The sequence below is a fragment of the Dendronephthya gigantea genome, unplaced genomic scaffold, assembly GCF_004324835.1.
Source record: "Dendronephthya gigantea isolate DGI-Jeju-01 unplaced genomic scaffold, DenGig_1.0 000072F, whole genome shotgun sequence".
Taxonomy (NCBI): Eukaryota; Metazoa; Cnidaria; class Anthozoa; order Malacalcyonacea; family Nephtheidae; genus Dendronephthya; species Dendronephthya gigantea.
Genome location: NW_021163082.1, coordinates 199,125 through 221,933, shown reverse-complemented (window position 1 = coordinate 221,933; position 22,809 = coordinate 199,125). Strand labels below are relative to the sequence as shown.

The window sequence follows — 22,809 nt, the reverse complement described above, 5'->3', positions numbered from 1 at the left end:
ACTTATAACAGTATCATGTTATAATTATATAAGCCAGAAAGATAGATAAATCTAAACCATATCTGTTCACTAATTAAAATGCATTTAAAATGGTGCAATGGTGCCATAAACGTACCCACCAGTCTTTTTTATATCATCAAGATGCTCGAAGCGGAATAATAGCACAAAAATATTTCTTATCATTATTTATTTTGAGCATAGTATGTTTTAAGTAATAACTTGCGGTCTCTATCTGAAATGTGCATCATATACAGGTAAGTTACCAACAGCGAGGTTCGAATGCCAACAACTGATACTATTCTACCAGTGTGAATATTAATCTTACAGCTTTTCTCGCGTGCATAGTTGTAAGAAAACGTTCTCATTGTGTTGTTTTTTTTCTGTCTATGATGGGAAAAATATCGCGTGTGCGGATGGATTTTAAGCTGTGTGATGAAAGAATTCAGAGGCCAATAAAGATACGTACTTTTAATTTGAATGGCGATATCAAGCGGCTATTGTTTATATAAAAAAAGGTACGCAAATCGTGGATATCGGTTGCCTTTGAGTCTGAAAGCCTTTGAAGCCAATCACTGATGTGAGATCAGTGGAACCAATCTATTTACAAACTTGCGGGCATCAGTAAACAATAAAGAACTTTTATTTAAATATTGGCTGAAAATATCATACAAACTGCTTCTACTTATTAAAATTGTGCTTAGAATTGAACGATTCTAAATATGACTGATTTAATTTCTGTGTAAACAATTGCATACCATGACATTAAAATATTACCCTGATAATAATTATCATGTACTGTACAGGCTGAATCAACTATATCATTTATAGTCCTAGGAACTGGATTTTCCTCCATGTCATTTAACAGTCTTAGTAACAAGTACCCATACAAATTACGACACAATTGACAGTATATCATTCGAACATACCACAAATAAAATTCACTGTTTTTTTTACTTTTATTTAATTAACTTGTCGAAGGGAAGAAGTAAAACTTGAAGTAAAACTTTATTAGTCTTTTGATTCCCAAGCTTATATAAGCTTGCCATTAAGACCATAGGCAGCCCAGCAAACAATGTTGGTTCGTAAGATTACTTCATTATATCAGTGTATTAAAATTAAGACTGCACAGCAAGTTGTGACAGTCTGTACAGCACAATAGCTGTCAAATATTCGGCATGCAGGTGTCTTGTTTCGATGTATGCCCCCACAATCAGTGGAACTAATCTATTAATCAAAAACTTCAGGACATCTGTTAACAATAAATAACTTTTATTGAGTATAAAAATGACCAATTCAAAATATTGACTTATTTTAATCTCTTTGTGAAATATTTTGTATACAATAGCTACAAACTGTTTACCAGCATTTGCACCAAATATCAAATCGTTACCCTAGTTAAAATCAGCATGTACTGTACAGACAGCATCAACTATTATATCATCTATAGTCCTAGATCCTGAATTCTCCTCCACGTCATTTGAGAGTCTTAGTAACAATCGCAAGTAAACATTATGACAGTATATATTTGAGCATACACAGGTACAATTCACTTGATAACGCGCACGTTTATCAGATACAACGACCACTTGATCGTGACGTCATTAAACACTCAACCAGATGCAAAGCCCACTTGATCGTGACGTCATTAAACATCAACCTGAATCTGCAGTCAATGAAATCTTGAATTATAAATGGACAACTCGCAATCTTTTCCGAAAGTAGCGCTGAACGCGCGAACAAGTATGTTCGTCATCTTTCGTACGTCCAAAGATGGACGGACAAACCCACGGATCCATGCAGACACATTTCAATTACATAATTGTTATGCGCGCATGCGCAGCGGCTACCTACAAAAACTATGTTAATTAGAGTGATAGAGAAATGACAAACGAAATATTTTAAGCCGGACTGTGTATGTGTTTTGATGCTATTGTTGGTCTCAAGTATTTCGAATCCAAAAATATTGCGAACCGAATTACTCATTGAAATGCTCAGTGACACAGTGAAAGTCCACAAACACTTAAAGTGCATTTTTATCCAGAAGTCCTGGAAATATCTGTTGTTTGTCTATAATTATACAATTATATGCAGTTACACGAACACATGACTAATAACTCGGGCACTTTAAATTTTGACGAAAAGCATGACTGAAGAACGTGGCATAACATCCGTCTCAGCAATCACGCAACAGAAATATATTTTCAACTCAATCTATATTCTATTCATATCACGCCACAAGTCAGCAAGAGAAAGATTGCACAGTTTCATTCAACCTGAAAAATATAGCAATTAAATGCAGAAGTCACATCTAACGTGTCTTGGTGTTATTTTGCTCTCTTTAACATTGTGCACGGTATGTTTATATAGTATTGGCCGAAATAACAATGATCGTCCAGTTCAGCGACAAAAATGATAACTTGACCGACTCGATAATCTCCCTGAATGTGTATTCTGTTGATATCCTACATAACGTCCGCCAGGGCCTGGTATCTCAATGAAAGGGCAAGCCATTCTAATGACGCATATATCTGATCCTATAAGTCCGATTGGCGACTTTCAATTTTTGAACTTGCATTGTACTCATCAAAGTGTAGTCATCTCCCACCAATTGTTAGCTAATTTCATACACTATGGTCCGTGGATCGGATCTTGGAAAATGCCGGATCGTAAACTTAATCATGACTTATGAAACCTAGGCTTTGCCAATGACTAAATAATTATAATTGTTATGCTCTTCTCTTTTAGGATGCATCGAGTACATGCAGTTGCTCCAGTGGTGAGAGTTCGTGTCAAAAAGAGGAGAAACGGACCATCAGACAATGCACTTACACTAATCTGAGAGATGACAGAGATTCGGGACAAATCATGGTTCGTGAAAACAGCGACATTTTTTCTAAAAATATATGTTTTTTGATAATCGTACTATTTTATTATTCCTTGACTATTAGGATTTCAAAATTTTCAAATTGCTGTGAAGAATGACAAATTTCTACGGACTGCCATTTTAATATATTCGAATTCGAATTATGCGCTCAATTTCCATAGTATTCCGTCTACAGTCATTTGCTCCTAGAAAACAATGATTGGAAATTTACGTCCAATGAAATATGGTTATTGGGCGTTTTTATTTGTGTTTTCACTATAAACGTACATAGATGGACGAGGCAGGGAGGTCACCTGGCTGTATGAGCAGGAGGCTACCTGCTCTCGCCAGAGACTTTTGAGTCTAGAAAAGTTGCCCAGATTTTACCGAATTGTACAAAATTTCTAGCGAAAATTACACTTTCGGCTACATTTGTATTCACCGAGTTTTTATATAGCTTATAATCAAATTTCCCCTGGTAATTGAGAATATACCGGATCGGAGAGATGCGAAGGCGCCAGGTTTCGAGTTTCTTGGGTCGAAATCACTTGCACATTAATGGACGACTTGCGCTTTAGACTAACATTTGATCGAAGTAACTAGAGGAAAATACATCACCTCAGCTAGAAAGATCTTACTTAAATTCGTAAAACTACAAAGTTTGGCTGCGAAATTTTGTAAAATAGGGAAAATATAGCCATGCGAAGTTGGCAAATTTAGTATATTTTTGTATTACGTGCGGAAATGTGTAACTAATTTAGTTACAAACATTCGGTCGTAATACAAAAGTATACAAAAATCAACAACTTCGCATGGGTATATTTTCCGTATTTTACAACAATTCGCAGTCAAACTTGGCAGTTTTACTTATTTGAGTAAGCTCTTTCAGAAAATGTACTTTTTTTCTTCGAGGTAAGAAATTAGTCTAAAGCGCAAGTCGTCCATTCGACTTGCATTGCGAAGATTAATAGACCTTAGAAAAAAATTTTTCCGAATTTCACATTCGCCGATGCCGTTTTTGAATATTTTTGAAGCGGTTTTTGTTCTCTTTCAGACATGTGATTTCAGAAAGACTCGCTCTGACACAGCTCTACGTGTTACCTACCAGGGAGATTTGAGAGTAATAAGTGGCAATAACGTTTGTCGACGTTGGTTCATGACATTCAATGGCAGAGAATGTCAATCACCGGCTACAATTGAAACTCAAATCCACCCTATTGGAGTCTCCGGCCTGAATAACCATCGCCCTGCTACTGTGGATGGTTTTTGTGAGGGTATTAAGGAAGGTCGTATCATCGTTGGTCTCTCTGTTGGTAGTTGTAAATATGGTTACGAAAGCCAGGCAGGTGATGCCTACACTTGCTGGGGTGCAGTTTGTCGTATTATCATTGAAGAAGTGCCGCCTTTGCAATGAAATGTTTGAACTAAAATAACTATGTGTTTGCACTTTTGTGTCACTCTTAGCAGTATCATGTTATAATTATATAAGCCAGAAAGATAGATAAATCTAAACCATATCTGTTCACTAATTAAAATGCATTTAAAATGGTGCAATGGTGCCATAAACGTACCCACCAGTGTTTTGTATATCATCAAGATGCTCGAAGCGGAATAATAGCACAAAAATATTTCTTATCATTATTCATTTTAAGCGCAGTATGTTTTAAGTAATAACTTCCGGTCTCCATCTGAAATGTGCATCATATACAGGTAAGTTACCGACAGCGAGATTCGAATGCCAACAACTGATATATTCTGCCAGTGTGAATATTAATCTTACAGCTTTTCTCGCGTGCATATAGTTGTAAGAAAACGTTCTCATTGTGTTGGTTTTTTTCTGTCTATGATGGGAAAAATATCGCGTGTGCGCAGGGATTTTAAGCTGTATAAAGGACTTTTATTTAAATTTTTGCTGAAAATACCATACAAACTGTTTCTCCTTATTAAAATGGTGCTCAGAATTGACCGATTCTAAATATTCATTCATATTGACTGATTTAATTTCTTTGTAAATGTAAACAATTGCATACAATGACCTTAAAACATTACCGTGATAATAATTATCATGTACTGTACAGGCTGAATCAACTATATCATTTCAAAGTCCTATAGGGACTGGATTTTCCTCCATGTCATTTAACAGTCTTAGTAACAATTACACATACAAATTATGACACAATTATAAACATACCACAAATAAAATCCACTGTTCTTTTGACGTTTATTTAATTGACTTGTCAAAGGGAAGTAGAATACATTGAAGTAAAACATTAATAGTCTATTCCACTTCTCATTTTGGAATTTTATCATCAAGTACTTTTAAAGACAAGTAGTTAAGATTTCCTTGGAGGCAAACATAAGCTCCATCTCTAAAATGTTACAACAGACAACATCCTGTACTTGCTTGTAATTTCGTATCATTTGCTCATTCCTGTTCAGCATAAGGGTCGAAGCAATTAAGGTTCACCCACACTCAAATCACTATAAAAACAATACGTGAAACCCACGAATGTTTCGCACTTTACAGCGCTAAGTACATAGAAAAATGGTTAGAAAATTCAAAAGAAAAAAAGTTTAATTTTGCTACGAAGCACAAAGTCAACACATACAGTGAACAATTACTCCAATTTACTGTGTCTCGATTTCGAGATGACCCCCACTGGATTTATGAAATCCAATAATTAGCCACTAACATGAGACCCAATAATTAACCACTAGCAGAAAAAGCTGATTTTTTATGTGTGTTTTTTTAAATATTTGGACGAATATTTCAATTTATTTACTGCGCCTTTAATGGTGTCGAAAGATTTCGTCTCGACATAGCGTGAGAACGTTCATACGTATCATAACCCCTTTACCTGAACAATCAAATATATTATGAATTTTGCACTTTATTATATTCAATCATAATACGTTATAAGGCAGCAAGAGGAAGACCACAATTACAATCAACCTGCGGATCAAAGCAAAAATAAAACAAAATGAAGAAATTGCATCTAACATGTCTGGTTATTTTGCTTTCAATGTGCACGGTAGGTTTATATTGTAGTGCCTGGATTAATGTGCTCTTTGGCGATCGGCAAGAAAAATGTAATTCCTGCGATAAACATCCTGCATGTGAATTCTGTTGATCTGTTGATTACCTATATATAAATTATAACGTTGGCCAGTGTACCTCGATATTAACTTGGTTGAAGCCTATATAAGAATGTTGACAACAGACGAATCTGCAGTCACAAAATAACCACAAAAATATATGGCCAAAATATTTTCCTCATTTTTATTATTCAAAGTACATAGATTCTTGTACCAAAGTTATGGCTTATCACTTTAAAAGTAAAAGATTTCAAAATCAAAACGTTTGTTTGCAGTCTATTTCTTTTCGGCCTTTTTCAAGGAAACACCTGACCATGCGGGTTTCTTGGCGCCCGCGGGCTCTGCTTCCTTCTTGGCACGTGGATCAATGACGGCTTTGTGAAGTTTTGGTTGGTTTTGCCAAGCTGCTTTTTCCTTCTTCTTTTCAGGATCCTCACGCTTCATGACAGTTGTTCCAATGATATTATCACTCTTTCGTAAGTTATTAACCCAATTTGGTTGGTTCTAACAAATAATATGGAAAGAAATGTCATTATTCCTGCTAAAACTTTGAAAACATAATATAACTAGCAAACTAAAACGGACAATTTTTAGAGAGGTGTTGTCCTGCTTGGATGTACAACGGCCCAATATGACTCAATCGACCTAACTTCGTGGGGATTACTCTGATATGAACTTTTAAACTTTTAAACGAACTCTCGCGACAAGCGGCAAACGTTCTCACGACAACATTTCGTACAATTATAGTGGGCACTACTCTAATCGGAAAAGCAATGGTGCAGCTTGTTTATATATCGGGGATCTGAATCGTCTGGATATCTGTTCAATCGCTATGCCAATGTTCAAGTCCCTTCAGCCAGAACGTAGTTTGCTCGTTACTGATTACACTCACCGCTGCAGATTCGCGTTGTTTTTCCTTGAAAGCACGGAACTTGTCTTCCCAGAGAGACGATTGCGCTTTCTTAACCACATCAAAGAAGCCTGCGCCTTTTCCAGCGCCCGCACCTCGCCCGCGTTTAGGCGCCTCGGGCACAACAGCACCATTCTTAATGGCTTCGTTATACTCGGCTTCAGCGACTCCATATTCTTTACGAAGTCGTTCCACCTAAAATTGAAAAAATACTGCAATCCTGTTTGTTTCTAATTAGACCGCTAGTAGTTTTGTAGCTCTAATCCCGATGTTTGCAATAAACATACATTTACTATTACTATAGTCGGTAGCATGCATTTGGTAGACTCCGGTCAATTTAAAAACCTCAGTTTCCAATAGTATCCTTGCACTAACCTCTTGATGATTCATTTTAATTTTCATTTCAACATCTCTCTGCTGTTTCGCTAAGTTCTCCGTAGCATTTTCGGCGTTGCGTAGGCGCGTGCGCAATGAGCGCACTTTGAGATCGAGTGAGCTGATGTCAGCAGTTGATGCCCCGGATGTAGCAGTCTTTGCATCAGGTTTGTTCTTTGCATCCCTCTCCTCGGCGAGTTCGTACAGACGATCAATCAAAGAGTCGATGATTCGACCTGAAAATGAAAATAAAATATAACATTAGCGATAAGAAACGAATAATATAAACGTGAAATATTCCATTTGAGAAATTTAGATTAACCGCGTTGTTATCGGTTGGGTTGATTATGGTTTCGAAAAAAGACGCACTCAAGAGTGATTTTAGCTTAGTTTCTAAAATCTTTTAAAGCTACATAAAAGAGAGACATTTTCTGAAAAATTCTAATGGCATTTATTTTAAAAACGTTTCAACAATGGGTGCCTGCATCCTGAGGAAATTATCTATTTTGGGATAATTAATTCAATATTAATGAAATGAACTTACGTTTTCGATCATCATCAATCTTTCCAAATGCAGTTTTGGGACCATCAGTCTTATCACCTCCCTGAAAATTTAAAAAAGTTGTTGGGTGGTGTTAATATGAATTGGGTGCGTCCCACCCTAAGCAATTAGGCGTGTAGAAGAACTTTCACTGTTGTTGCATTGAACCAGTAATCATTGGTCTTATAGGTGAAAAAGACGAAGATTGGAATGCAATAATAGCTAAATAAATTATTTCTCCTCCCCTAAAAAACGCTTAGCCGCAGCCCAATGAACCACGACGTGAAGCAGGTTCTTCCAGTTGAAATGTTGCAAAAGAAACGTCCTTTGACGCAACCTTCAAGCTGAGTTGGTAAAGTATTGGGTTACCTGGCAATCTTACACCAAGCAGGTGTTTCTATCCGGAGGCTAGGGGCGCCGCAAGAACGATTTTGATTTCAAAAGAAATAAATACTGCAGAACAAGAACATATGAATATTGTCCCCCTTCCCTGCCAATTATCGTTCTTGTAGCGTCCCTACCTACAGCGGTCAAGATTTATAAGGACGCGCTATCATGTCTCGAAATATAAAAGAGAGCACACTTTCACATTACTTGTAGTTTTAGATTGTCCTAGAATATGCGCATCGTTAGGTAATTGTAAAAGTGATATAAGTCAGTCTCGCAAAGTGTTTAACGCAGCTCATTTGTAACAATAAACCTTCCATTCTTTATATCCGAACAAGCACGCGACACCTCAATCGGTATGGTGGACGATGGAATGTCTGTACCTTGGCAGGTGGAGCTTGTCCTTCCTCTTCTTCTTCTTCTTCCTCCTGCCAACACCAGGTAAAATACTTTATTTACAAAACTTGTATCTTAATTTGTTTGAATTAAAACTTAATGATGTCGAAGGCTCAAAAACGTGAGGTAAATCAAAACGTATATCACCTCCTGTTCCCGTTGTTTCCTTGCGTCTTCCTCTTTTTTTCTTCGTTCTTGTTCTTGCTTCGCCTTTTTATCATCTTCTTCTTGGCTGAACACCATAATAACGAACAAAAATATACGCATGAATAATTTTCTTTACCTGTTAGACACAGTACCAGAATTATTCATGCTGTTAAAAGAAATAATTTTCACGATATTTCGAAGGCAAACAGAATTAATTCACAACATTCACGGATCCAAGCTCTGAAATTTTGTGGAACTATCCTTTCACATTTCTTATTTGTAAGTTGAATCAATTAAAGTTTAGATTCTGATACACAAAACAAGATTTCCATGGATAATGATTAACGTTCTCGTTGCATTACCATCAAGCCTTAAGTTTAAATCTGGTAGAGTGGGTTCATACGATAAGGGGTTTTTTTTCGATCTAAGTGAAGAATTTGTAATCATGCAGGAGTAACTGTCCCACTAACCGGCGTGATTTTGCAGAACCCGCGTCATCACCTGTAAGGAAAAGGTGAGCTTTAGTAAGAGGTATTATAGATAATACGACAGAAAAGACGTTCGCAGTTCATCATGCTCAAAGAAGCAAAATGTACGAATTAATATATTTCCACGGATGTAAATCCCAAAACGCACCAAACTATAATTAGTCTCCAGCCCCCAGACTTTATTTTCAGAAATTTAAAATGATACCCGGATCTTGAGGTTAACAAACGTTCCTGTACACCTGACCGGGACTTTGATGTGCAAGGTCTCCAATAGCCCCCCCCCCCCACCGGGTACAATTCGAATACCCCTGCATTTTTGCCAAGATAACGGATAAAGCTATGAATACGGCAGTTTCGATATTATGAAAAATGTTTCGTTTATTTGACTGTGTGATCTTACCAGACTCTCTCTTCTTGCGTCTTTCTTCTCTGGCTTTTTGCCGTTCAGCATCCGCCTGATTAGCTTCAGCTTCACGCTGGCTTCTCCGTTCTTCACGTTCTAATCTACGTTTTTCACGTTGTTTGGCCAAGTCGTCCTGTTAACGTAGAGCAAGATTAGGTTCAAGATATGTATCCAAGGTTAAGAAGGGTAATAGGACAATGCCGAGATAAGCCTTGCCAAACTTTAGAGATTATTTTAAGAACATTTTATCACTGCACAAGAGAGCAAGAAATCGTAGAATTTAAACAAATATAACATGGTTTAAGAAATGCTCTGGTTGCTTTGAATCCGCATGTGAATTCGAACGTGTACATGACACGTAAAGCTTGCGTTGTTATACTATAGCTGTATCAGACTTGTCAGAACAATCTTGTAACTAGACGGATAATGACATCGGACTTCCTACTAACAGCCTGTCTGAAACTTGCCACAACGACCTAAACGTGCTGCGAACACAACTTGTTGACAGCTTGTAAACAGACTTGCAACAACTTGTTTGTACGTTTGTTACATCAGCGTTTCACGCGTGAACTATATTTGCTTACTATGCGTATTACATACGCAGCACACACCGTTTATATAATTAATATGTACAAATATGTAATCAGTCTCAGAGCATTACTTCGCAGATAAACTACGTATTATAACAGTAACCAATTCGATATGGCCACATACTACAATACTTCATTTGTTCAATAATGTAATTGCAACCATTCAATTCAAGACCAGGGGCCGGTTGTTCGAAAGGCGTTTAGCTTAAACGGTGGATAAGTTAAAAATGGAAAACCAAATTATCTATTTATTGAACAACTGAGCTGAAATATTTCGATAAATAGTTTAATTGTCAATGGAAGTACATATTTAATGCTAAGATGCTAATTTAGTCATTCACAAGATGTATGAAAGTAATTTTAAACTTCGGCTTATCCACCTAAACAACGTTTACGCGTTTAGCCTTTCGAACAACCGTCCCCGAATGTTTTCAACCAAATATGAACGCATTTCTTGAGCCAGTGAAAACACGTTTACATTAGGTTATTCACAACATAGGGTATCATGTATCACATCTCAAAACTGGTATTTACATTTATAAACACTGCGTCGGTGTCTCTTCAGGATTTACTTCCAGTATTTAAGCCAATAAAATTGAAGAGACTATTCTAAAAGAGCTCATAATGATCTATAATTACGCATACAAGTGATACAACATCACTTGGTTACAAAAACACGATACATACAAGTAGCATCATTTGTGTAGTAATATATGATTTGTAAATCTGGTGTACGCATGCCCTCGCAACATTGTGCATAGATTATGTTGTGAAGAGGCACTCCTCGCGTATTAGGTCGAAGTTCAAATATAACATGATATAAGTTTACATTATTTTTGCAACGATATCTAAAGAAGAGAAAACAGCCTCACACAAGGATCGCAGTATTGTGACCCAAAAAGAAACATTGTATCACCAAACTGATTGTAATAACAAGGATAAATACGGGGAGACATGTCTACCATTGGTGAGCAAGCCGTTACCAGTTGGGTTGTGGATTATTGGCTGAAAAGAGTTCGGGTCTGTTCGTCCAAACCGCGAAGCTCAACCAAACACAAACCACAACTTCTTTAAAACCGTAGCCCGTCGGTCATGCGTTAAACGTTGTCCTATATAAATATGGGCATGAATTTGCACATGCAAATAATCTGTTGCCGAAACCGAAAGCCTTTTTATTGCATGAAATAGGGTAATATTGCGTTAAATCTTTACAAAATTCGATTCCCATTGTATATGAAACCTCGAATGTAAAACATCATATAGTATGGTTGTATGTTGACTGTACGAGATTTTAGCGAAAATCATCCCAGGCTTTCCAGAATGCTGTGACATCGATTTGTATGTCCCATATCCTTAGTTACAGTTGTGGCTTCTTGAGCAAATGTTATACAAAAATACTTTACGGTCACGAAATGTAGTCTGATATCTATAACCTAATATCGGGGCTATATTTAAACCGAGAAGATCAATACACGAGGATGATCTGAGCAACAGCATTTTTACAGACATTCGGTGTTATGAACTTGATCGCGTGGTCCCATTTGCAACAAGTGTATGCACAGTTATCGGCGTATACTAGCTAGCTGCTCTTTCTACGCCAAAATAATATTTTGTGAAATGACACTTACATCATCGTCGCCACCACGTCTTGATCGTCGATCTACAAGCAAGGAAATACATGTCAATATACGGTATTAAAATATTTCCTTCATACTATAAAAGTCGCGAAATTTAAACCTACCACTCATCTTTTAACAGTCTAAATGTCAAATGTCTTAACGTGGTGTTTTATTAAGGCAACTGTAACTGCTTTGTCAACGCAGAAATGATTGAAACACGAAGCGCTGGCTTGCTTAGCGATGCTAACGACGAACAGCAAAAGACAGGCCCAACCTTCGCACTACAAGCAAGAAAAATGACAAATAGCTTACGTTCCAACCCCTCAGATCCTGCTGTGGATTGAAGATTACTGTTTAATTTTCAACTCAATGTGTTTAGCACCGCCTACTGCGGTGCACAACATTACAATCGATTCTGTTACCATAATATAATCCCGTGCATGTACATTCACAAAAAAATACTTCAGACAAACAGTGTTACGACAAACAAAACGATTTTGGTATTTTATTTGAGAGTTTTAGTGCAAGAATATGGAAAAATTGGCAACATATATTCTTTGGTTGTTTGGTTTAGGCGTCAAACACAATGCTCCTGTAGACAATGCTTATCCGTAGAGCTCTTCACTGATTGGTTCATTTCACAATGTATTTCATAACATGTTGATATGGTCTGTCGCTCGCAAGCAAACTGTTTGAATAAACTTGACTAGATAATTCCTGTTATGGATTACTACATGAAATCAATGTTAAAATACCACAAAAGAACCATATAAGTATAGCCATTATCAATATGAAAAGCCGTGAAATGATTTCTGAGTCAGGAAATGCTAAATTTAGCCCACTTTTGAATCAGCTGGCAGTGGCAATTGATCCTGATAGCTTGGCGCTCAGGAAATTATCAGATGTACAACAACGACAGACATACTTCGTAATGTAATTATCGTTCTACCCGTTTTTTCTGTCGACCAGCTTAGGCAAGATTAACTGAAATATTTGTATTACCGAAATGCTTTGTTCATGTTTATAACTACGTATGCTAAAATTGTGAAATTTGGTATAAAAACTATGGTAAATATAACATGGTCTTGCTACCAACGCTGAAATGTTCCATAAATTTCCAATTATAAATCTGATGAATATCATTTGTAATATCATTCCGATACTCGCCCAATAAATAGATAATCCGAATATATATGAACACTATCACTTATTTATATATTTTTCATGTATTCTCCATCTTATGACCTTATGTAAGCTTATAAGAGCAATCATAATTAATTAATTATTCATTATATTTATCCTAATTTTTTACATCTAAAAACAGCGCTTTGGTCATGGTACTAAAAATAACATGGGTAATAGTTTTGACCATTAAAATACTACACTGGCATGGCCCATGAAGCCAAATTCTCGCGTGTCTGAGTTCCCGACACGCGTGCGGGAATTTTCAGCACAATGAGAATGCGTGGCAATGCCTGATGAAAATACACGCACTCCTTGGTGGAATTTGGAAATTAAAATTAGAATATTAATTATGCCTGCCGGATTTTGTTTCTAAGTGTAATTAAATACAACGCTTTGGTACAGTTATTGAAAATAGAATATTAATCCTGACTATTTAGTGAGGCTTAACCTTTTTTAAAGCAAACAGTTCCGATTAGTAATTACACCAGCAAATCAACACCAACCTCAGCAAAAACCTGCTCAAACCATTCACCTGCCGCCTATGCTCAACACAAATTTCGTGAACGTTAAAACAAGTTTAAACTTTGGACGTTTTTACAGTGATGATGATTGGATGTTGATGCGTATTGGCTCATGATCTAGTGCAACTGTGCAAACGAGTTTGTAGTTCAAAATTGTCTTCAATTAAAAAGTGATTATCTTGCAAATTTGTGCTTTCAAACTTTCTCACTCCCAGTCTCAGTCTCGAAAACAGTTAAACAGAGCCCGCGATCTCCCTGTAGATCGCGGGCTCTGGTTTTGAGATTGTCTCACCACTCCTTGGTTGTCTTCCCATTTTTTTGCATGTGTGTTTTGCCTGCACGGCCCACCAAATATATTATATAAGGGGTCCACTACTTAACTTTGGATAACAGAATGATGTTATTGTTTCCAGACTAGCCAGTAGGCACTGGCAGGTTATTCTAAGTAAAAAAAGAGTTGTCTCAATGTCCAGTTACCATAGTTACGAACACTAGACACAGCCAACGATGGAATCTTGTAAACAGCAAATCAGAGTATCGCTGTAACGATCGATGGAATTTCTTTAACCTTTCAATGGTTGCCTGGGTGCTGAACCGGAACAATTAAAATTGGTGCGGTAATAAAAGTTTGGCAAGCTAAATCTTCCCCGATCTATCCCTCAAAAATCGTCGCTATTTTGCTTTTGCTAAACGAAATACAATTCATTCAGTTCATCCCGAACGGACAAATTTCAGAATAAGCCCTGAAAATCCTGTCAAGTTAGGTTTATTACTTCTTAAATTTTCTTGCGTGAAAGAAATGAGCCGGATTTTTCGTTCGCTAATTAGAAAAGTATATTACAATAAAACGATCGAACAACTCAATGAATAGGCCAATCGAACACTTTTATTTACTCAGGGTAAAACCCTAAGTGAATAAAAAGGTTCGCTTAATTCTCGTGTTCTTAAAGTATTTTTATTATTTAAAAACAGGATAAATCATATTATTATGCATTACTAATGCAATCTCGATTGTGATTAGCTAAAAACCTACAAATAATTGTTGCCCGCTTCTTGCCATAACAAAATAAAGTGGTTTTTTTAATGTTTTTGTTCCTATATAACAAAACACTTAATGTACACTATCTCGGGAAATAATGAGTTTTGTTTTCCCTCAAGTCTCAATGTTTTTCTCGACTTCGTCTCGGGAAACATTCAGACTCTTGGGAAAAAAAACTCACTATTTCCCTCGGGAGCATACATTAAGTATATAATGTCTTGCCACCTACACGACATTGAAAACTATCCGTAGGTGACGTAATTTTTTGCCGCTGGTTTGTTGTCAATAATGGCGCAGGCTTCCTCTCTAAAAAGGAAATACATAATAAAACAATAATATTGAATTCGATTTTCGCATGATATCGAGAATTATCAAGCCTCAGTTTGCGTTATTCGCCTCAGCGAATAATGCAAACTTCGGCTTGATAATTCTCGATATCACACTCAACCTCATCCAATAATTGTCAATTATTTCTGAAGTGGACCACCTTAACTGATCAGCTTCGTCCAATGACTGGACTTTATTATGTAGTTATCATTCCATTGAGTTCACTAACAATTAGTGGAATTTGACATGTCACTTTACAAAGTTCACCAGACAATAAAACAAAACAATACCTAATTTACACACAATACAGGCAACACAGAGACTATCTCCAATAACAAGGTCGGAAATTTTTAACAACATCGTAGACAAATGCAATCAACTACGCGGAAATAAGTCCAACGTTATACGTCCTTTCCTCGTTAACTGGGAACTCAAAGGCCTCAAACAACCTTTTCGTTTTACCGTCGATATTCAGTGCTGTATCGCTTGCGCCATGCCCCCTTTTACAGCGGCGGAAAGAAGCCCATGCTGGCATGAAAATTTTATCTTTCTTAGTGGAAGCACAGAACGTTCGATCATTATTGTTCTCGCGCAGTATTAATCAGCATTTTACTAACCAAAATAAAGCCAGAAAGAGATGTTTTTGTCGAGCTATATATTTTACAAATTTTTAACATTTAAATTACTTTAAAGAAGGAGAATAACATATCCAGGTAAGCTATATGTATTCTATTTTCGTTTGATGCTTTAGATGGATTGATATGACTGCTAAAATATTGCTTTTATCAACGAGTCACTTTATTTGTCTCGTGTTACAGTGTATCTTATCACCAATATATTCTGTGAGATTTTCCTCAGCAGAAGTTGCAAGAATACTGCCCATTAGGAACCGTAGACAAACGCTAGTTTCGTCTAGAAATAGCGGACAATTGGCCGCAATATTTGAACCCCCTCCCCCCTCTATATAGCGCACCACCCTAATTTTGGTCATCACAAACGAGTAGGACAAGCTGTTCAGAATTTCTCCGCCGCCATTTTTGGTTTTAAAATACTGTGATCGGAAGTGCCGGCATGCCCTGACGGCCGGAGGAACGAACAAACATTCGCCCCAAAATTTAACACTTAACTCCTTAAAATTATTGATATATTGTAATAAATTTCCTGCACAAAGTTCCTTATTGCAAGTTTTGTGTGAATTTTAATAATCCAAGGTAGGACTGAGGCTCACTACCCCCTCAATTGGGCCAAATTCGCTATTTCCAGGCAAAACCTATATGTTGGTTGCTGAAATAGTCTATGACATGTAATATACTGAACATTTTGTACTTGAAGTATTTTAGTTTATCACAGTTTTTACAGAGATACAATTTCAGCTTAATTTTAAAGTTAATTATGACAGTTGTTTTCATTGAGGCAATATTCACTAAAATTAGGTTGCTTGCCCAAATGCCATTTCACACATACTCATCCAAAATCGAATTAGAATGGTATGATCCTCTAACAAAATCCAATCTAACTGTAAAATTATGATGTATATACACACTGCCTAAAAGTAATATCTGATACAATATTGACCATGCCTCAAACATCAATCAGCAGATGTATTTGTCTCAAAGTCCATGGTAATTTTTTAACAAACTGATCAATCATTGTTTGACTAGCTAGTGTACTAGTAAATTCATGAATGTGTGCAAGAACTTTCTTTATAATTAACTTACAGTAGGTATTTATAACGTACATTGGGTAAATAATGTTACATGCTCAGGACTGAGACATCTTGCCCCTGCACACAATATATTGCTTTGTATTTAGTTTTGTAGTTTTAGTTGTTGGTATTGTTTGTGACTTGTAATGTGATTAGTCTTAACAACTGCTCAGGACTATAAACCTCCATATTTAAATTTGTTGTCATGGCTGGGTTATACATGTATACCATTGGATTTGGTGGGTAAATCTTGTTACAAGCTGGAGAACTAAAAAACCCTGTGCCTGCAATGCAATGCTTTTTATTTAGACAGAAATATATCAGTCAGAGAGTGAGGAACTGAAATCATTGTAAATACCTCGACATGGTTCCATAAATGCGAATTTGTAAAGGCTAAAAACAAAATTGCAGTCCTTCTGCTCTATCACTTTCATTTGAATGTGGTGCAGCAACTACTAAAATAGACACAAAAAAGCCTCAAAAACATTTGTCAACTTATTTGGTTGACAACCAATTTTCAAATGAAATAATTGATTATGTATAACTCCAAGATTTGACTCAATCTGGTGTAATTGGTTGCCTAATTGCCTGTAGCAACCAGTCCCAAACAATGGTTATATGACTGATACATATGTGGTGCTTGTTAGCAATATCAGATCTGAATGCCATCTTCCTTAATTGTCATCCTAATTTTTATTGAAGCCTATAAATTGTCCATTTTACATGTATAATATTATAACAACATACAGTAACTGCTCATTAATTTCTGATACAAGATGTTAACACTTTTGTTTTATTTAAATTAAGTTAGCAAAAAACGAGGCCAAACAAAGAGCTAAAGCTATAAATTACCATTGCAGATAATCAACTGAAAGCAACTATGGCTCCTCCCGACTCAGGGACGCAGCGTCAGATACAGCGACAAAGACAAACAAGTACAGATGAAGTTATGGTTGAAACACCAGATATTGTGACCTTCTTCATTGCTGATAGAGTTAGGGAACAAGGACTTGTTGTACCAGAAGAAATGAGAGCCATTTCAGTCAATGGTGAAGTGGCGTCATGCTTAAGACAGGTTTATTAATTATAAGATTGTTTATCAACTACTGTAGTTTAGGCACCCAACCATTTATTAAACACTACCAGCACTGATGTTCTTCTATAGCTGAAGTACTGTACAGTTTCTAGTTGTGTAACACTTGGGAATTGATTTTTAATTGAAAGATAGACACTTGAACCTTCATGAAATGTCTGCAATGTCACGTAGTTTTGTGGTTTGCAGCAAAGCAAGCATGTTGTTGCTTGACTGACTCGCCACACTAGCCAATCAGAAACATTGATTGTCAAAAAAACAATGTGATGACTTGATCATCAAAATTTGATGATGAAGGTCTAACATGATCACAGTTTTCCAGCTCATCCTCAGTAAGTGCACTACAGATACGAACCTTAATCTGAAAATTCAAATAAATTATTTGACCAGTACTATATTACATTTTTCTATTATTTACTGTACTAATTGACCTAATCACTATTGTAAATATGATTTTGGCATGGCTATTCTCCGTACTCCAAATTCGCATGGCTATATTTTCCGTACTACTTGAGATTTTGCCGCGAAACTTGGCAATTACACTAATTTTGGTATGCGGTTTTTAGCTGTGGTTTTTTTTTCGTGTCACCTAGATCGTAAGTTCGTCTATTATGCAAAAGGTCACACCATGCAAATGATTGGCAGATAAACATTTGTGCTGATCCTCCAAAACCTTAATCTCCCTATTTTTAGTGCAAAGTTTCTTTGAAACTTTGAGTTTCTTTGAAACTTTGAGTTTCTTTGAAACTTTGCAGTATTGTGAGGAGTGGCGAAAATTCAGGCGAGTCAGTCAGTCATACTGTAAACTTTCCGGGGGGGGGGGTATATTCCATAAATAGACCTAAGAGGTTAGGAAGAAACGACGCTGTATTGTTTATGTATTGAAAGATTTCTTACCTGAATATATATTATGTCGATACCTGATATTCTGCATACAGTACTTAATTGATGCTATACAAAACGGACATTTTGTGCAGTAATCAAATCATTTTAGCGGTATACAGTATTGATAATATTGCTTTGTGTCGATTTACGTGCCACATCGTAGACGTAATATGCACGGTTTATTTACATTATTTATTACAGCGAAACTATTTTGGCTATTCTTTTGAAATGACGGATAAATTGTTGCCATCATATACATGTAGTTCATGTAGTCACAGTTGTTTCACGAAGAGGGGATACATGGTGTTTCTTGCCGAACCCTGTAATAATAATCTGAGAAAATAGCGCCCGCTTTCCATGAGCAACCAAAATTATGTAATAATGACAATATCGCGGCTCACGTACTTTGAGGACAAACATGTGGTTGCTTACATGCATTAGAGGGCATGGAAACTTCCTAGTGCACTATCCTTGGATCCCTAGTTTATTAAAACAGTCTGACTTATGACTTATTCTTGTAATTTTAAGGTTGGCGATGATTTAGAAAACAATCTCGAACTTAACAACCTTATTGGCCAAATAAAAGTCACGCCGCAGACCGCATTCGATACATTTGCGGACGTAGCAAATAAAATATTCGCTGATGGTGTGTACAACTGGGGACGTATAGTGACATTGCTGTACTTTGGCTTTAAATTGGCTTCGTCTGTCATCAGTCAGGTTCCGTTGCTCAAGCTTGTCGTTGATTGGGTCGTTAGATTCGTCAAGGAACGATTGGTCAATTGGATTGCGCAACAAGGGGGATGGGTAAGTTTTATTATCGTTCTTTGATTACAAGTTTTTGGTGAAAATCGAGCTTTGGATGCTTGTTTTCAATTTTGTTTCATATCGTGTTTAAATCCTGAATGTTTTTTTCCCTAATTATTAACTAATAATGCTCGAACTTCTGCCAGGGCTTTCACTGAGTCTGATCTTTACAAATTAATAAATGATGTAACTAAAGCCGTCACTATGAGCCTTTATATATCTACAATCGGTGACAAAATTGGGGTTTCGTCGTTGACTTAGGCTGTGGAATTTCTGGCCTTTCAGAGCAAGTGCTGCTCTATTCAACGAAAATCTAGCTGAAAGCTTAGTTCTGTACCAGTATGTCCCACCCTAGGCTCATTGAATTAACACGGTTTAAAATGTCCGCTTATCGACTTTGGAACAACGTAGGTAGACTATTGGATTGTTGGATTTACAAGCTACAGTGGGACAACATTAATGACTTGATCTTTCAGAACATTATTCTTTAACGTACTCCCAACATAGTTCATTGTTATGCGGTCTTTTAATTCACACGATCCAATTTTGTCGGCTCCTATTCACTTCTGTCGTCGATGGTTATAAAACAACAATAGACTATAAAACATCCATCAGAAGTGAAATGGATCTACATACGACGTCAACTTAATGACGTTTCACGGTTATCCTCGTTGTTTAGGATAGATTACATACTTTCACCTCCTGTATCAGCAACGAGATGCTGCGCAATTATTCAACATGACACCTTGCATTGGTGTATTGTAGTTTTACATTGTTGTCAATTATGTGCATATAGTCTTAGTCTTAGGTGGCGTCTTGCATGTAGCTTCTTCCATCATATCATTGCTTTGTGCCTTGTAAAATAAGCTATAGCCGTGGAGTAAAACTTACTACAATTACTATATGAAATTAAAACGATTCATAATTGAGGCACTGAATAGGGAGATTACGTTTAAGATCGCAACAACAGCTAAAATAGTCCGTTCTGAATATATAAGCAGTCCTTAATCCTGATTTCATTGCTTTTATTTCAATTGGCTCATATAGATACTGTAGGTTCCTAAAATAATATATCTATCAAATAAATAGTAAAAAATTCTGTCGTGAAATAATCTTGTCAAGTAACAGTCAATATATTCGACAGTGTGCTGATTTGTGTGTTATTATATACCTAGAGAGCCATCACAGACCATGTCATGGAAACAGCACGACAAGCATCCACGTATCAAGTAGTTGGTGTTGCTCTTGCTGGCATTGCAGTTTTCATGATGGTCCTTGGTCGAAAGTGATGCGATTGCTTATAATAATGTGGTAGAAAACTACCACGGACTAAGTTTCCGCATGTGGTCGTTGTGATCAAATCTACTTTCAATTTACTTAACATTGATATGAACCGAGTCGAACATGATGCATGAGTGCGTGCAATAATTTAACCACAGCCCGCTTTCACTAAGCGATTGAAATACTACTTGATGAAACTGTAGCTGTCAGTATCTTCATTGTTGTCAATTTGAACTCGACTTTTTGAAAATTATTAGTTTTTATTCACAACTCCTTCACATAGTGCACTGTCTATTGTTCACGTTACCATAACATCGTTTTTTTTTGCTGCCGAAATTTTATAAAAAGAATGGTGGGTAGGGACCCAGCCTGATCGCGGGTAGAATTATTCTCCTTACTTATTAGCTGCTTATAGCAGCAACGCTTTTTATTTCGATTGTTTAAACTCTAGCAATTACTCATAATTATATAACAATTTATGAGCTGGAGATTCGTTAATTGATAAGGGAGAAGGCGGAATGAATTATCATTATCAACTAACATTATCAACAATGAACTAACATTATCAACTGAGATATACAACTGGGACGAACATCCCTCAATTAGTGAAATTGGAAAGTTTGGTGGCGAAATATTGTAAAGTATTAAAAATATCAGCGTGTGAAGTTGACAAATTTGGTATAAATTAGTTTTACGTTCGAAAAAGCGTTGCCACTTTTCGAAGTTCGAAAAGTTTGCAAACTCACGCGACGATATTTCTGGTATTTTCAACACTAATTTTGGAATGCTCTTTCCAGCTGTATACCTCAGAACCGACGAATTTTCCTTGTTGGAGATTTACTAAAAAATCTCGTTTAATTTTTAAATTCTACTACGTCGTCAGCTAGGGTCGTGTCAGAGTTGTACGAGATTTCACAGTGAACAATGAAGTCACTGTCAGGTTTTTTGTTAGAAAATAACAAACACAACATAATGAATAGGCAACCCTTATTATATATAATTCTATTCAACTATATTTATAATACAAAGGTGTCTTAATTATTTGTACTTGAATTTGGAATGGCAGATTACACCCACTTGCCAAAAAGTTAACTGAAAATATGTCATGTAACAGGCAACAACTCACCACAATAGGTGTGAATATTTACAATTGGTCTGAATAATCACAATAGGTGTGAATATTTACAATTGATGTGAATATTTACAATTGGTGAGAATAATCACAATAGGTGTGCATGTTTACAATTGGTATGAATATTTACAATTGGTGTGAATATTTACAATCGGTGTGAATAATCACAATAGTCATTTATCAATTAGTTAAATTAGGCCGTGTTTACCATTAGTTTCTTTCTAAAATAATGAAAAACATTATTCACGTCCCAAATACATTTCTATCGCGGGAAGGAAGGTCTCGGTTCGAAAATACCCTCCATGAACCGTTTTACCAGAGGGTGTTGACCAAAGGGGATCGTATTATTGTTTGCACAGAAGGCACTGCGTGCAAAATTGATAGCGGAGTAAGACAAACCGGAATGATAGAGATCTGTGGGAAAGTCCACAATTTTAGTGGTCGGACGGTCAAAAAATTCACAACTTGAAGTACTACAAAATTGGCTCCATTTGTTTATGAATGTTTGGTATTGAGACTTGGTCCCTTTCCTCCAAGATGCCATACCGATTTCAGTGGATTTTTGTGACACACCTATTGTGGTGAGTTGTTGCCAGATACATGACATATTTTCAGTTCTAACTTTTTGCAAGGGATGTGATTCTGCTGGGGCAGCTGGAAGTTGCTGCAAGTTGAATGAGTGTCCATGATTGTCGGCGAATCAGAGGGGGTTGTATTAGAAGTGGTACAATGAGTGGATACCAGGGTTGACCAGTTGGCCAGTTTGGAATTACCAGGATGCGTGGCTTTTTCCTCTATGGGGCAATGGTTTGACGGAAGCCATGGTGACCAGTGATGGTGACTAGTTGACTAGCACCCAGGTCTCTGCGCTGTGAAATTCAATATGGCCGCCAAAATTGAAATTTGATTGTGAAAATTAGGCTTTAGTCTCTGTTACTTTCTTGGCGATCATGAGTTATAAAATAACGGATGAACAAATGGTTCCCAGTCAAATTACGTACTTGGGTGAAGAATGGTCT

The 22,809-nt window shown here is 36.6% G+C and overlaps 3 protein-coding genes across 3 annotated transcripts; 2 read left to right on the top strand and 1 right to left on the bottom strand.

Moving 5' to 3' along the window:
- Positions 1 to 2,384: 2,384 nt before the first annotated feature.
- Positions 2,385 to 4,418, top strand: LOC114531476 (collagen triple helix repeat-containing protein 1-like). The gene is made up of 3 exons (XM_028553082.1): positions 2,385 to 2,486; positions 2,746 to 2,868; positions 3,918 to 4,418. The coding sequence occupies exons 1-3, from the start codon at positions 2,385 to 2,387 to the stop codon at positions 4,275 to 4,277; spliced, it is 585 nt and encodes a 194-aa protein (XP_028408883.1). The 3' UTR covers positions 4,278 to 4,418.
- A 1,774-nt stretch (positions 4,419 to 6,192) lies between these two features.
- On the bottom strand, positions 6,193 to 12,147 carry LOC114531453 (vicilin-like seed storage protein At2g18540). The gene is made up of 10 exons (XM_028553064.1): positions 11,938 to 12,147; positions 11,825 to 11,856; positions 9,604 to 9,739; positions 9,186 to 9,216; positions 8,716 to 8,800; positions 8,556 to 8,600; positions 7,789 to 7,849; positions 7,245 to 7,480; positions 6,852 to 7,064; positions 6,193 to 6,463 (listed from the first exon to the last, which is right to left on the bottom strand). Exons 1-10 carry the CDS (start codon positions 11,942 to 11,944, stop codon positions 6,236 to 6,238), a joined length of 1,074 nt encoding a protein of 357 aa, XP_028408865.1. The 5' UTR covers positions 11,945 to 12,147; the 3' UTR covers positions 6,193 to 6,235.
- A 3,322-nt stretch (positions 12,148 to 15,469) lies between these two features.
- On the top strand, positions 15,470 to 20,936 carry LOC114531458 (apoptosis regulator BAX-like). The gene is made up of 4 exons (XM_028553068.1): positions 15,470 to 15,600; positions 17,453 to 17,667; positions 19,099 to 19,377; positions 20,553 to 20,936. Exons 2-4 carry the CDS (start codon positions 17,473 to 17,475, stop codon positions 20,664 to 20,666), a joined length of 588 nt encoding a protein of 195 aa, XP_028408869.1. The 5' UTR covers positions 15,470 to 15,600; positions 17,453 to 17,472; the 3' UTR covers positions 20,667 to 20,936.
- Positions 20,937 to 22,809: the final 1,873 nt, after the last annotated feature.